Genomic DNA, 15,346 nt, shown 5'->3' with positions numbered 1-15,346 from the left:
ATTATATATCTTTGGTGCTGGGCAAAAAACTTTCCTCTATAACCAGGCCTTTGGTGTTTTTAATGTATTTTTTTTTGGGGGGGGGTCCTTTGTCTGTCTGCTTGTAAGTTGCTTTGGCTCGCTCTGGGCAAGAAAAAGCAACCAACCAATTTAATTACTAATGATAATAATGTAGATGGCACTTGTCCCTTTGTATACAGGTTTAGAAGCTCAGGGTTCACATGAAGCCTTTGCAATACTAGGCATAAAAATATTGTGTTAATGAATTTCTGTTCTCTGAAAGAATGTTATTTGTAGCACACTCCCAGCTACTAAGAACATTAAGTGGCTCAAGCGCTCCATCACATGGACAAACCGGGGTTTCGTTTTGCAATTAAGATGCATCACAACAACTGGCTAGAAATTCCCACCAGCGTCAACAAGCATTAAAGGCTAAAGAGTGGGAAGATTTTAGCCAAGTATCTTAAAAAGCCAGGAGCCCTTTGAGTACAGAAGAGAAAGCCAGAGGTGCTGAAAACTGCTCAGGGCAGTAGCGTCCAAAGCTCTGAACAGGGACAGCCAAAATGCTTTTCTTATGGATGCAGGGCATGTTGCAGGGAGTCCCATTGTGCAAGCAGAAATCCTTGCACTGATGGGACACAGTGGTTGAATCCTGCCCCATTTGTCCATCCAGTCAAGCACTGTGTACTTTGATTGGCAGTGGCTCTGCAGAATCTCACACCTTTTCCACCACTTGCTTTTATCTGGAAATGCCAGGGATTGGACCTCAGACTGCCTGCGTGCCCTGAACGTAGCCTGCCACTGGGCTATGGTACCTTCAAACAGTACATCGGAGCTTACACAAAAGTAGTATGCACTATTATTTGTGAAATATGAGAAAACTTGCAAAATGAAAACCACAGGTGGTAGAGGCTGTTCCAGCAAATTTTATTTGTGCCGTTGTGTATTTTTCTAAACAAAAGGAAGCTTTTTCTTCTGTCCCCCTTTAGTACACCTGTCCTCCTCACATACTGAGGGCCCTTATTACGGTAATTTCTTTGGTCGCAGGACAGACTCTCCTACAGCTGCAAACGTGTTGCGAGAATACATCTGGCTCACAGGAATGAGCAGGTAAAGCTGCTTGCAGGCATTTCAAAAATGATGGGCTGTGTCATGAAGTTTCTATATAATCCATCTTGTGTTATGTTTTACTCATTTGCTGTAGGCAAAGGATTAACCACCCCTCACACAGGTCTGTTATAAGATGCGTTGTGAATGCCTGGATCCAGCAACGTAATTGATTTGCATCCTTGTGAAGACCTCTGGCCATTTGGCCATCCGTACTGCAATTATGATCTGGGATCCATTGAAACATCCGGACGTCCTTATTCAAATAGGAATACCCATCCTTATGTACAGTCACTAGATTGACTAGAGCTGGATTGGGGACAAAGACTGAAATGCCCTTGGTAACGCAAAAGGGCTAAGAAATATTAAAAGCCGAAATGGACTTGACTATTCATCAAACAGGGTTGGCTTGATTGAAACCTTTTCAGATATTCAACCTCAACTTTTCTCTCTTTCCCCCATTCACTACTGTGGCCAGGCAGTTTCTGGCTTTGATGCTTACAGTACATGCTGTATAAGGAAGATAAGTTGCTTTAAAAAACTCCACAAAAGACCCAATTCTGATATTGTATTGTGACATCTACTCAAGACATATTATAGGACACATAGTCAACCACATGGCACTCATGCAGTCAGAGCTACAGTGAACAGATGGCCAAAGTTTCCAGCCAGAAGTCTTCAGGCTCTATGATTAGTCCACCTGGAGCACGTTATGGCAGAAGCTGGACTTGTTTCGAGTAACCAGAATTATGGTTTCTAAAGAAAATAAAGTGTTAAAACAGGCAGTTGTCATATTCCTTTTCTGAAGTACACATAAAAGTTCTTTATAAGTTACATGAATTTAAACCATGTTTCATTGCAAAATATAGTTCAATTAACAGAAACCTCTATTGAGAAGGTTAAAATGAAATAATCTTAAGCCAGGGAAGGAACCCACCCTTCCCTGTCCTGTAGAAGTAATTGCTTATTTTTCTTATTTACTCCTTCCGTGTCCTCTCTTTAAGGAACTCAAAGCTACAAGCATTGCCCAAAATGATCACAAGAACCCTACGAGGTAGGTGCAGCGGAAAGCTTTGTGTGTGTGACTGTCCCAAGGTCACCTAGTGAGCTTCATAGCTGAAAGGTGATTTGAGCCCAGATCTCCAGTTTCTATCCAAAACTCTATCCACTACGGCCATTTGCCTCTCTAAGGGCAATTTAGTCTAACTGTCCACACTGGTATAGCCCCACTATTTTGAAATGTGGTGACAACAGTTAATGCAGTCGTCAGTGCTACAACTATAGCTCTGCCATGCGCTGCAAATCTTTATGTCGTAGGCGAACTGTAGTTGGAAGGACCACAAGGATCATCTAGTCCAACCCCCTGCAATGCAGGAATCTTTTTTGCCCAGCGTGGGGCTCGTACCCACAAGACAGGAATTAAGAGTCTCATGTTCTACCAACTACGCCATCCCAGGGATATGTTTACATACGACATGAATTCACCTCCAATTGAACTGAGCGCTCGTTAATTGTATGCTCCACTTGCATTGTTAACTGAAATAGTGTTTCCCCTTCCCCCAACAAGCAGTCAAGAAAATATATTATACTCTGTGGAGTGAGAATAATTTTTGCTATTCAGCGGCCTTTCCAACATACTGTATTGCTTTCAGGGTTAAACAATCCAATTCAATGCTTAAGACCATTCATGAAGAAAGTAAAGGGACCCCTGACCATTAGGTCCAGTCGTGGTTGACTCTGGGGTTGCGGCGCTCATCTCACTTTACTGGCCGAGGGAGCTGGCGTTCAGCTTCTGGGCCATGTGGCCAGCATGACTAAGCCGCTTCTGGCGAACCAGAGCAGCACATGGAAATGCCATTTACGTTCCCACCGGAGCAGTACCTATTTATCTACTTGCACTTTGATGTGCTTTCGAACTGCTAGGTTGGCAGGAGCAGGGACCGAGCAATGGGAGCTCACCCCGTCACGGGGATTCGAACCACCGACCTTCTGATCAGCAGGTCCTAGGCTCTGTGTCTGTGGTTTAACCCACAGCGCCACCCACGTCCCTTTTATGAAGAAGGTATGGCAGTGTAAAAAAAACAAACCTGCCTAACCCCCCCCCACTGCTCTTCCATTACCACTGAACCCTTTTCCATTTCTGTATAGCTGCTGTTCTTAATCACAGAAATGTGGCACAGCACAATAGGAGCTGCTTGTATGCCTGTACCCCTTGAAAGGCACATGCACAATGGCAATACAACATGCCAAGGATACAGGCACCCTGATTTCAAACTGAGCACTAAGAACATCTATTGCCTTTGGCTCTTGGTGTTATTTAGGTACCCCACTTTTCCTTCCAAGAGCAAAATGTGACATACATGAAGTAGCCAAGTGGTTGTTTATCCACGCCCTGGACAAGACCCACACCTATTTATTATTATTTACTTAGCTTCAAAAAGCTAACTGCATTACGTACCTTCAGTCCATATCCTAACTGCAGAAAGAAAGCCATAAGACTTTGACTTTGCAAAATACCTGCTGGCCTTGGATACAGATTGGAAGACAATCTTCAAGCTTGCTTTCCATACTCTTTGATACAAGGAGGAATGATCCTAGAGTAATCTCTGCTGGCTCCTCTGAAGGACTGGTCTAGCTCAGATGATCACAGCTACAAGCCTTCTACTTGCACATGAAACCTGTCTGCCTGAGCCCCAATTAAACCAGGAAAGCTCCGATTAACCACAGCTTCCTGTCTCATTGAAACTGAGAAACTTCAGTTACCTGCCTTGAAACAAAGCGGGTTATCAAACCAACTTCAATATATGGTTTAATACCCTGGCTTATTCAGAAGCAGGTAGTTCTAGTTTCCCATTCAAACCAAACAGGGAATCATGGTTAATTAGAGCTGGCCTGCTTTAATCATAGCTCAGGAACGAGGGAACTGCTTGTACAGTATATGTAAAAGGCTTGTGCATATCTTGGCTTAGTAAGATTATATGGTTGCTCAAATGCAGAGTGTGTGTGCATCTCAGCTCAATAAATCCAGAGAATGAAAGAACAAATTTTCAGTGCAACGAAAGCTTTAGTTATTACCGTGATTCAACACACAGCTGACCAAAGCAATTCTAAAGGGGGCGGCATGGGATAAAGGAGGACACCATGGTGGAGGATCTGGCACTGCCTAACCCCTGCTGCTTGCTCTAGCCAGAAGGGGGGGGGGAGAATCACTATGGCTATTCCAGGACCCTTTCTGTGGGGCCATTCGATCCTGCAGATCCGAAGGCCTGCTGCAATCCATCCTGTTTCAAGCCCTACCACAACACATCTTCAACGCTACGTGTACACTAACAAGAGAATTTTAGGGGTGCACCGGGACTGTAAGAACTGTTCCGCCAGTGGAACTCCTCTCCACCCACTGAGCAGCACTTACACAGCATCTTAAGGTGGCTCGGGCCATCTTGAGGACTGCAGCCTTACTGCTCTACATAAAACAGCAAATTGAGGCTTGCACAAATGCCACAATTGTATTACTCAAAAACTGTTAAGTAGAAAAGTTGCATGAATTATCAAAGGGACTTTTGGTAAAGAGGAACCCCCCCCACACACACACACGCAGTCATTTACATCACCATCTGCAATAAATATGCCATATAAAAAACTTCATCATGTGCGGAAACATGGAAAAATGTTCCCAGAACCCTCTACTTCCAGTAGAAGAAATAGCAGCTTTTCAAGCAGGTAAGTGGCACGTGAACATTTTTTGCAACACTCGTCTTCTGAAGAAGGCAATCCTAGAAGTCAGCATCCAGAGTAAAAACGTTATCGTTGGTGTCAGCCATAACTGCGAAACGCTGATACTCCGAAACCCTCTTTTCAAAGAAATTGGTTTTTCCTTCCAGCGAGATGTTCTCCATGAAGTCAAAAGGGTTTTCTGCTTGAAAGACCTGAGAAAAAGCAAAGTTATTATTAAATTGCAGTTACTGGCCTAAGGAAGACAACATTCCTACAAATTTATGGTAGATAACTGCTGGAGGCCTTTTCTACTGAGATAGTACTCCTTTCTCTTAATAGCAAAAAAAACCAAACACCCTTCTATAACAAGGCCTTTGGCTGATTAAACAACTATGGCCTTTTAAATAAGTTTGTGAAGAAGGGTTTGTTGTTGTTATGTTAGCTGTTTTGCGCTTTGCTTTTGTATTTTTATGCTGTAAACCACCCTGTGATCTTGGGATGAAGGTAGGTATATAAATTTAATAAAAAACAAGTAGAATAATTCTGCCCACAGCCTTGTCTGGGCACAAGCAAAGGCAACAAAGCTTTAATTCTTCTGCCTGCTATATGGCAGCTCCTGAATTAGCGTCACTCTCCCAGCACATCTATCACCTCTTCCACTTTCCCAGGCACTTTTACCAAAGCTAAATTTCATAACTGACAACACATATTCTGGGGCCATTTAGACAGAATGACAAGTCCCACTTTGGCATTACATGAACCAAGCCTGGGCGATGTATCAATCAATATGGTATGAGAATCAGAGCATGGTGTCTGCTTCACCCAGTGGTATGTTGTGGGTGAAGCAGCCACCGCTTCCGAGTCATAACTTCTTAGACAATATTTTAATTTGACTTATTGGGCCCTAATGTCTGATACTCAGGTTTCAGTGAGTGTTCTATTGTCTCTTTTGTTGTTTTATTTTACTTGTGTTCTTTTTTTTACCATAGAGCGGTACCTTGGTTCTCTAACACAATCTGTTCCGCGAGTTCATTCGACTCCCAAAACCATTCGGAAACCAAGGCGCGGCTTCCGATTGGCTGCAGGAGCTTCCTGCACTCAAGCGGAAGGCCGCAGAAGCCGTGGAAGCCACGTCAGACGTTCGGCTTCCGAAAAACATTTGCAAACCGGAACACTTACGCCGGTTTGCGCCATTCGGGACCCAATCTGTTGGACAACTAAGCCGTTTGGGAACCAAGGTACCACTGTACGTTATTTGTTAACAATGTGTTACTTGTAACATTACACTGCAAGTCACCCTGCACACTATTTATTTTGCTGCAGAAAGGTGGAATACAAATTTTCTGAAATAAATAAATGATACAAAACGATATAAATAAATAACACAATTAGTAAATAAGATGTACAGTATTTTGCAAGGCGACCTGACCAAAGAAGGACTAGTCAAAACATTCCTGGTTTTATTCTATACATTGTATATTTTATTTCCAAGTGCTTACAGAGCTCAGGCACAACCCTGAAACAAATGACTATGGCAAAACTTCCTAAGGCCCAACCCCACTTACCTGGGAGTAAGCCCCATTGAATTCAACAGGACTTACTTCTTAGAATACATGGTTAGGATTGCATTGTAAGGAGACCAGTGTTAAATATTTATATCTTCCTGAGCTACCTTACCTTGGAGAAGCCCAGTTCCAGAAGTAACCGATCTGCTACAAACTCAATATATTGTTTCATCAGAGTGCAATTCATTCCAATTAAGCCAACCGGCAAGGCCTCTGTCAAAAACTCCTGTAAATTAGAAAAAGGTAAAATATTTTAGGAGGAGCACAGTTCCAGCTACTTTGGAATAACCCATTTTAGTCTGATTACCATGTTAACAGAGGCCACTTTAAAGAGAGCCACAGCTACAACACATTGAGATCTGGAGATGCATGTCAAGGTGCTCCATCCTGAAGCAACTGCAGTGTCAAACAGTGACTGGTGCAAAAGTGAAGCAGAGCAGGCACCTGACTTTTTAAAAGGAATAGTATTTTGGATGCAGAAGAAGAAACCCGGAGACTCGTCTGCTCACCTGTTCAATTTCAACTGCATTGACAACAATCTCTCTGACTCTTTCTTCTGAAGGTTTATTCACTAAGTACTGAAACATTAGGCAGGCAAAGTTGCAATGGAGTCCCTGGAAAATGAGAATGAAATGGAAAATAAGGGACACTCACCTTGCTTCTACAAACCAGCAGCAAAAACTCTCTTTTTCCACTTTTATTTATGTATTTAAGGTGCATATATATAGATATACATATATATGTGTGTGTGTGTGTGTGTGTGTGTGCGCGCGCGCGCGCCTTAAATACATACATAAATATATCCATCCATCCTAAAGTAAACGTTAAAAGGGCCAATCTTTTTACAGCAACACCCACCCACAATTTTAAAATCTGAATAGAACTAGCCAGGATATTGATAAGACAGCAATATAAAGCAGCAAAGAAGAGAACAGGGGTCTCCTAACAACTTTCAGCACCCCTTGACAAACTATGGTCCCCAAGACTCTTTGGGGGAAGCCATGGCTGTTTAAAGTGGTATGATACTGCTTTAAATGTATAGTGCAGACCAAGTTGGCTTCCAATCCACCCACCCTAATTTTTCATACTTTAAAAATTTCAAGACAGCAACATGCATTATTAGTTGGGGTAAACACATCATTCTTATTAAAATGAGCTGTCCTTAATCTAAAGTGAGACATTTACACTATTTTAGTGTATTTAGTGTATTTATTTAGTTTATTTTAGATACATTTACACTATTTACACTATTTCAACAATTCAGATACTACTGGTTGTTGTTTTTTTTAAAAAAATCAAGCGGGGGGAATTTCTAGTATCTGTGACTCTTTTATTTGGACGGTTTTGCTTTCAGAGAACAAGACTGGACCCCATTTTGAACATCAACCCCCCCCCCCACATTACTTCATCTCGGCTAATGAGTTCATTGGAGAAAGTGAGGCCTGGCATCAGTCCTCTTTTCTTGAGCCAAAATATAGCCGCAAAAGAACCAGAGAAGAAGATCCCTTCGACGGCAGCAAAAGCAACCACTCTCTCGCCTGTTTCAGGGGAGATAAAAAAACACACACACAATATGGTTACAAAGTTCAGACACCAACCCCCCAAACTGTAAAAAAGAATGTTGCAACGTATAAAAGGAGAGGAAATTCCAGTACAAATACAGTAACACTCTGCACTGAAAGCAACATAATTAACAAGAAAACAAAATATTTTTTAGAGAATACAAAAATCAAATGAAAAAATGCAGTATGAACTCGAGTGTCCCTCCTCTCCACAAACGCCCCAATCCTGGTAGTCTTAAGCATAATTTATAACCAGCTCATTCAACCACCTTCAGCCACAGGATAACACAAACCAACACCATAGCCCCTCCTTCCTGGTCTCCCACTCAGGTAGAGTCTTACTCTATAGCAGTTCAGTTTCTTACACTGAGAGGTATTAAACAACTTTAGAACACTCAAAAACATTATTTCAACTAAGGCACGTATAGTGGAAATGCAACCTACCAAAAGTGGCTTCCCTGTCTCTTATCCACCTCAGTGCCCAGTCAGCTTTCCTCTTGACGCACGGCATTGTTTCAATAGCATTAAATAAGAAGTCCCTGGAAAAAACAAACCAAAAGATAGCAAGAATCTGAGGCGCCAGTATCACGTCCGTGCATCGGACAATATGGGTGGTTCAGCTATGTTTTACCCAAAGCGGACCACTAAAATTAATGAACATAACTAAGCTAAGGCTATTAATTTCAACAGGTCTACTCAAGAGTAAAACATAGTTGAATGCCACCCTAGGGCTGTGCAAGGCACCCCAGTACAGTCTGGAACCCAATTTGGTAATCCTGATCAGGCCCTATTCCAGCCAGATCACTCCAGGGCCCAGCCTAATCTGGGCCAAACTCAGATCCTGAACAGGATCAGGGCCTTGTGCAGCCCTAAGCGGCAAAAGGTGTGGGGAAAATGAGATGATACAGCAGCCTCCTTCCACCGCCTCCCTGACCGCAAGTTTAAACAGGGTTTCACACAGCCGTATCTGAAGCAGGGGGTCACCCACAGATGGCTCAATCCTCTCGTAACAGATACATGATTAAATGATCTTCTGAATGTGTGCACATTATGGCAAAACAAGAAGTTTCTGCATCTTGAAGAACGTTAAGGCACAAACCTTTTTCAGAACCCGCCTTCAAACTAGAAGGAAATATTAACTCGTTTCACCACTGAGTAATTTACAGCATGAGTGACAAGGCTATTTCATTTCAGCACATTAATTCTGAAGGAAAAGTCACCCTTTGGTCAACAGTGACTGGTGTGGTAGGACAGACTGGACACCTGTCCAGGTAAGCCACTAGTGAACTTAGTGACTGCTCTGTCTTTAAATAAATAAAAAAAACATATGAACTGGATAGGGGAGAGAGATGAAACCAGTATTCAACTGATTTCTACTTTTTTACCTCATTTCTCACATCCAGCCCCTTCATGGAAAAAGTTATTCACCGTTCTATCCTAGCTACACACATTTTCCATCTTTGTAATTTTGCACAATTTTATTCAGGGCTGCATGTATTCTGCAATTTCATGAAAGTTTAATTGGTGCAGAATTCCCAGCATTTCAAGAATCACGATTTTAAAATCATGTTTCTAGTCCATATGACTGGCCATGAAGCCTTGAAGGTGTTTTGTAGAATCTCGGAAGTTATATTTCTAGAGGTCAATGAGAGGGCCTCAATACCATGCAGTTCCTTGCTCTTTCTCATACTTACTTGAAGCTGAATTATTCAAATTAAACAAATGCATGCAGTTTCTTAACTTGTATCATTTATACAGAGGAAAGTTTTTTTAAAAAAAAAAAAGTTCAATTCTGGATTACTCTGATGAATATTGGTTCCTATTTTTAAGCACAAAAACACATACTGCTCTGAGTTTAATGAAACTTCTGCTATGATAATGAGCTGCAATGAACCTTCACCGCAAGCATACCTGTGAGGAGATTGGAAATGTCGGAATCATCTGAAAGAATGATTTGGCTCTGACTTCTCCTAACCATAAAGGGTAAAGGGAACCAAGACCATTAGGTTCAGTCGTGGTGGACTCTGGGGTTGTGGCGCTCATCTCGCTTTATTGGCCGAGGGAGCCGGCATACAGCTTCCGGGTCATGCGGCCAGCATGACTAAGCTGCTTCTGGTGAACCAGAGCAGCGCACAGAAACGACGTCTACCTTCCCACCAGAGCAGTACCTAGTTATCTACTTGCACTTTGACATGCTTTCAAACTGCTAGGTTGGCAGGAGCAGGGACCGAGCAATGGAAGCTCACCCCATCGCGGGGATTCGAACCGCCGACCTTCTGATCTGTGGTTTAACCCACAGCGCCACCCGCATCCTCTCCTAACCACAGTTTAGCTTTCAACAAACCACAATTTCCAAGCTGAGAAGTCGCAGTGAACTGTGGTTTGTTGAAAGGAAAAAGTAGATGTTTTTACCTCCTCCTCATAGAAGGGAGGAAAGTTGGAACCAAGTCCCACTGTGGCTTAATGCTATACAGTGGTACCTCGGGTTACAGACGCTTCAGGTTACAGATGCTTCAGATTACAGACTCTGCTAACCCAGAAATAGTACCTCAGGTTAAGAACTTTGCTTCAGGATGAGAACAGAAATAGTGCAGCGGCGGCGCAGCAGCAGTGGGAGGCCCCATTAGCTAAAGTGGTACCTCAGGTTAAGAATAGTTTCAGGTTAAGAAGGGACCTCCAGAACGAATTAAGTTCTTAACCTGAGGTACCACTGTAGTGATCTCTCCTGTTATGTCTGAACCAGGACAGAGTCATTCAGTATGGAAAGAACACAATACAGAAATCCTCTATATTGTGGCAATACTTACGGTGATTACCTTTTCTCAGGATCCTTGATGTAAGTGTCTATTAATAAACTGTACATCTCTGAGTGAACGTTTTCTATTAGTATCTGGAAGCCATAGAAACAGCGAGCTTCTGGGATCTGCACTTCCTGACTAAAACGTTCCACCTGACAACAAAAGAAGGTTAGAGGTAATTCGCACATATACATTCTTAACAACTCATAGAAGGGTGCATGATTCTACCATCACTGGAAAGCACCACATTTGATGTAGTTATCAGACGACAGGAAACTATGGCCAAGGGAATGGGTGTTTCCTATCAACACTTGGAGCTGCAATCCTCAAGTGCCAACTTATCTAAGGACCTTAAATATTTGAACTGCTTGCTCAAAACACTAATGGCAAATAAGCCTTGAGGTCAAATGCCAAAGTGTTTCATCAGCTTGACTGCAGGTGCTGAAATAGCAAATAAGGCAGGCAGCACATGGTTAGAAAAGCAGCCCATAAAGTATCTTACCAGGTTTTCGTTCACAATTCCATCGCTGGCTGCAAAAAAGGCCAGGATATGTGAAATAAAATATTTTTCTTCAGGTTTCAGTTTGTTCCAGTGAGGAAGATCCTTTGATAAGTCAACCTTTGTGAGGAAGAAGAAAAATTCATTGCAAATTTATACTTTAGTGGTTCATTAATAACTCTGTAAGACAAAAGAAACTCTTGAGGGAAATGAAATGGCAAATTCTTTATTTATTAATTTTCTATACTGTTTTTTCATCTGTAGATCTCAAGGCAGCTCACAACACAAAGATACAAGATAAGAACACAAAATACAAAAGAACAAGAGCAACAAAACCAAAACAAACCAATATCCACCAATCCCCCCCGCATTCATATAGTTCCAACAAAGCTTCTCTCCACGTATGCCTTGTGCTTCCTTTAAAGACATTTGCAAGGACTGGATAGTTTGCAAGTGGACAGGGAAAGAGGATGCCCATAACTTGTTCAAAGACATGTTATTAATTTTGTTATTATCACCACTCCTCCAAAAGTCGCAAAATGGCTAACAGAAATAACAAATAATAAACACGAAACCAATACAATTAAAAATGAATTAATTTAAGAAACAGTATACTAAATATGCCAGGATATCTGCGCTATCTATGATCATTTATTGTTAACTGTTCCCTGCCCCACTGCAGGTGTAAATACAATCATTTCAGGAGTTATCATCAATCTATTATGGTAAAATTTTAAAGGTGTATCTATCTAACATATATTGAGCTCTCAGGGTCACTGACTGCAATTTTTGTATCTTATTGCCATTCAGTTACCGCCTTACCATTTTCTCCTTTCTCTAGTCCACAAAAGCTTGCGCTGTAATAAATGTATTAAGAGTTTAAGGTGCCACATAATTCTTTTATTAGTATGCTAAAAGTTCATCCACACTCAACAAGTCAGACACAAAAAGATGAACCAGCTGCTTCCAGAAAGACTACCTAAAACAGCACATTATCAGTGGCCCATATCAGTGTTCAAATGCCTGGGAGAAGACAAATGTCTTTGCCTGGTGCCAGATAGATGACAATGACAGCATCAGGTGAGCCGCTTTGGGGCAGGTGTTAGTTATGTATCTACAACTCTCAGCACCCTTTACAAGCTACAGCTCCCAGAATTCTTTGAGGGAAGCCATGACTTTTAAAGTGGTACAAGAGTGCCTTAAATGCATGGTGTGGTTGTGACATCAGTGAATGGAGTCAGTCTTTCATCACCCTCTCTCCTAGCTGTCCCTGAAGTCTGGCTTTCCTTGGTCTCTTGACCCTTCCTTTCTTTTTATTCTCCTATACCAACCAAAATGTTTAAGTGGCTAGAGGAACTCCCCTACGAAAAAAGCCTATACAATGTTTGAGGTGTTTTTAGTTTAGAAAAAAAGCAAGTAAGGGTGGTCATGATAGAGGAATATAAAAAGATGCATTCTGTGGAGAAGCTTTTCTTCTTATCTCATAATACCAGAACAGGAGGTAATGCAATGAAGATGAATGTTGGAATATTCAAGGCAAAAAGGCATATTTCTTCACACAATGCCTAGTCAAAATATGGAATTCACTAAACGATGTAGCTGTGGACACCAATTTGGGTGGCTTTAAAATGGAATTAGGCAAATTCTTAGAACTATCCATTAAGAATTATAGCAAATTCTAAGGCTATCAATGGCTACTAGCCATGATGGCTCTGTTCGGCCCTAATATCTGAATATCTGTTTCTGGGCAACAGCAGCATCAGAGTGCAGTTGTCGTGTTTGTGGAACTTCTCCAAAGAGCAACCAAAAGCCACTTGAGAACTGGATACCCAGCCGCCTCCTCTTCTGAAATGTCCTGAAATGTTTCAGAAACATCTTGAAAGTGGTGTTGAACTACGCAAGTCGAGCATAGACTTAGGCTTGCTTTGTTTGCATAGGAACCCCATTGTCATTGTGGAAACTGTGACACCTCTAACACAGCAGGACAGAATACACACCTGCACGCACAAACAGACCCTTACCTCTCTATGTTGTTACACTCACCTCTTCCGCTGTCCAGAAGGAAGCTTGCGCCTGCTTGTACATTTTCCAAATGTCTGGATACTGGATGGGGAAGATGACAAACCGGCGAGGGTTTTTCCTTAAAAGAGGCTCTTCGCCTGATTTTAAGCCGTCCTCAGTCTCACCTGAAGACGGCAACAATCTCTAAAGCAAGAAGACAACAAGTAGTCAATAACATCAGCCCAGAGATGGAAAGAAGATAAAAGTCTCAACCAGAGAAGAATGGCAGATTTAGTTGATGAATTATGCCGAAATGGCAAAAATGACCGGAAGAATCAGAAATCAGGAAGACCAAAATTTTAATAACGGGGGAAATTTATATTTTATCTTAAAAATAATTGTAAACAGTTAAAATCGTTAGTAGGATTGGAATAACACTTGTAGTTTAATGGTGAATTTTGAATATAATGGAGATATAAAAGATTTGGAGTATTATAAAAGATGCAGGAGGAAATGACTAACATTAGGACCCAAAAAGGGGAGGAGGAAAGTCCAGGAGATTCTTTGGAATCTTGTTTTTATGATGTATGTTGCATATGTGATTGTAAAACTTTATCTGAAGAACCAAATAAATAATTTTTCAAAAAGTAAACGAGCACAAGAGTCGTAGATGGTGCGCTGGTTTTCTACGCCGCCTCGCTGAAAACTCAATGACGTATTATATAACCTAAGTTTTACTCGGAAGTCGGAGCCACGGAGCGCAGCGGAGTTGACTCCCGAGTAAGCGCGAGCATAGGATCGCGGCCCTGGAACTCGATCCTGCCCCCCTCCGCCCGATCCTGCGCGCGCCTGCTCGGGTGCAAGGGCCTCCGGGTTCGACGGGGGTCTGATCCCCAGGAAACGCGCGCACCCATCCGGGGAGATGGAGATCCCAAATCTGCCCTGCTCACCTCGTCCCCCTGCGGCCTAGCAGCGCCGCACGACGCAGGGAGCTCCCGTTGCTCGCCCATGGCCCCGCAGAGAGCCCGGCCCGGGAGCAACGCCGGCGAGGGGAAGGCAGCGCCGACGACGGGGACCTGCGCGCAGCAGCAACCGGCAGACCTGCAAGGGCAACGGCGTCGGAGAGGCCTCGACTCGGAGGCTCCTCCTCCCAGAGGCGGGATTGTGTGCGGCCGAAACGGAAGGCAAATGCTCGCGCTCCCTCTACAAAACTGAGTTTCTCCTCCTCGCCGTCGTCCTTTAAGTCAAGGCGCAAACACAGGTCGAGACCATAGTTCGAGACCTCAGTGGCCGGGGAAAAAGTTTGAGCTTAAAAAATGTGAACTGGAAGGTATGTAAAACAATGTTTTAACGTGCAATCGAGTTTGCATATTCACCCATCAGCCATGGGTACTTCGGTTGAGATTTCTGCATTGCTTGGGGTTTGGACTAGATGGTAGTGGGCCTCCCTTCCAGTTCCAGAGATCTGTTATTATGCTAAACTGATCATCCCAGAGGATCTTGCCCCCTTAAGAGCACTTATTAGTTCTACCTGAAAATGCAGAGATTGAACTTGACCAAGCTTTTGAAGGACACCAAATTGGGCTGTGTACACGCCTATATCTTTAAAACCCATTTTAAGCACATTTCAACCAACAGAGAATTACAGGCCCAGTAGTTTAAGGAACTGTAGCTCTGTGAAGGTTAAACTACAGTGCCCAAAGTGCTTTGAAGGGATCAGAGTGGTAAAAACAAAAATGAATGGCAAAAAGCTCCCGAGGATCTCTCCAAATGGGGTGAATGGACAAGAGAATGGCAAATGTGATTTCATATAAGTAATATATAGGGATAGAGTTTGAGCTGTTTTAAATGCAGTAAACTTATGAGGATCTGGAAGCTGCCTCCTCTCATTGCTAGATGGTCATTATTTCAATGGACAGCCTCTGTTGGAAAGCATCAGTTGCCAAGATAATATGCACAAAAGGATATTATTCAAAGATCACAAGGCATGCAGAGAACAAATCATCATCATCAAACCTTTTATTGGCATCACATACAAACATCCATAGCAAATCAATACAGAATTCCCGCCTTCCCAGTGACACAAAACATTTGTCAAAT

General features: G+C 42.5%; 1 protein-coding gene and 1 long non-coding RNA gene across 2 annotated transcripts; both read right to left on the bottom strand.

The window, feature by feature from the left end:
- Positions 1-2,020: 2,020 nt before the first annotated feature.
- On the bottom strand, positions 2,021-3,107 carry LOC128417179 (uncharacterized). The gene is made up of 2 exons (XR_008331401.1): positions 2,268-3,107; positions 2,021-2,100 (listed from the first exon to the last, which is right to left on the bottom strand). It is a non-coding gene; the product is annotated as an uncharacterized LOC128417179 (long non-coding RNA).
- Positions 3,108-4,587: 1,480 nt separating this feature from the next.
- On the bottom strand, positions 4,588-14,368 carry RRM2B (ribonucleotide reductase regulatory TP53 inducible subunit M2B). Its single transcript, XM_053395508.1, has 9 exons — positions 14,197-14,368; positions 13,289-13,450; positions 11,249-11,365; positions 10,765-10,898; positions 8,393-8,487; positions 7,791-7,924; positions 6,896-7,000; positions 6,499-6,612; positions 4,588-5,033 (listed from the first exon to the last, which is right to left on the bottom strand). Exons 1-9 carry the CDS (start codon positions 14,254-14,256, stop codon positions 4,881-4,883), a joined length of 1,074 nt encoding a protein of 357 aa, XP_053251483.1. The 5' UTR covers positions 14,257-14,368; the 3' UTR covers positions 4,588-4,880.
- Positions 14,369-15,346: the final 978 nt, after the last annotated feature.

The sequence above is a fragment of the Podarcis raffonei genome, chromosome 7, assembly GCF_027172205.1.
Source record: "Podarcis raffonei isolate rPodRaf1 chromosome 7, rPodRaf1.pri, whole genome shotgun sequence".
In the NCBI taxonomy this organism is placed as follows: Eukaryota; Metazoa; Chordata; class Lepidosauria; order Squamata; family Lacertidae; genus Podarcis; species Podarcis raffonei.
This window is presented reverse-complemented; position numbering and strand designations above follow the sequence as displayed.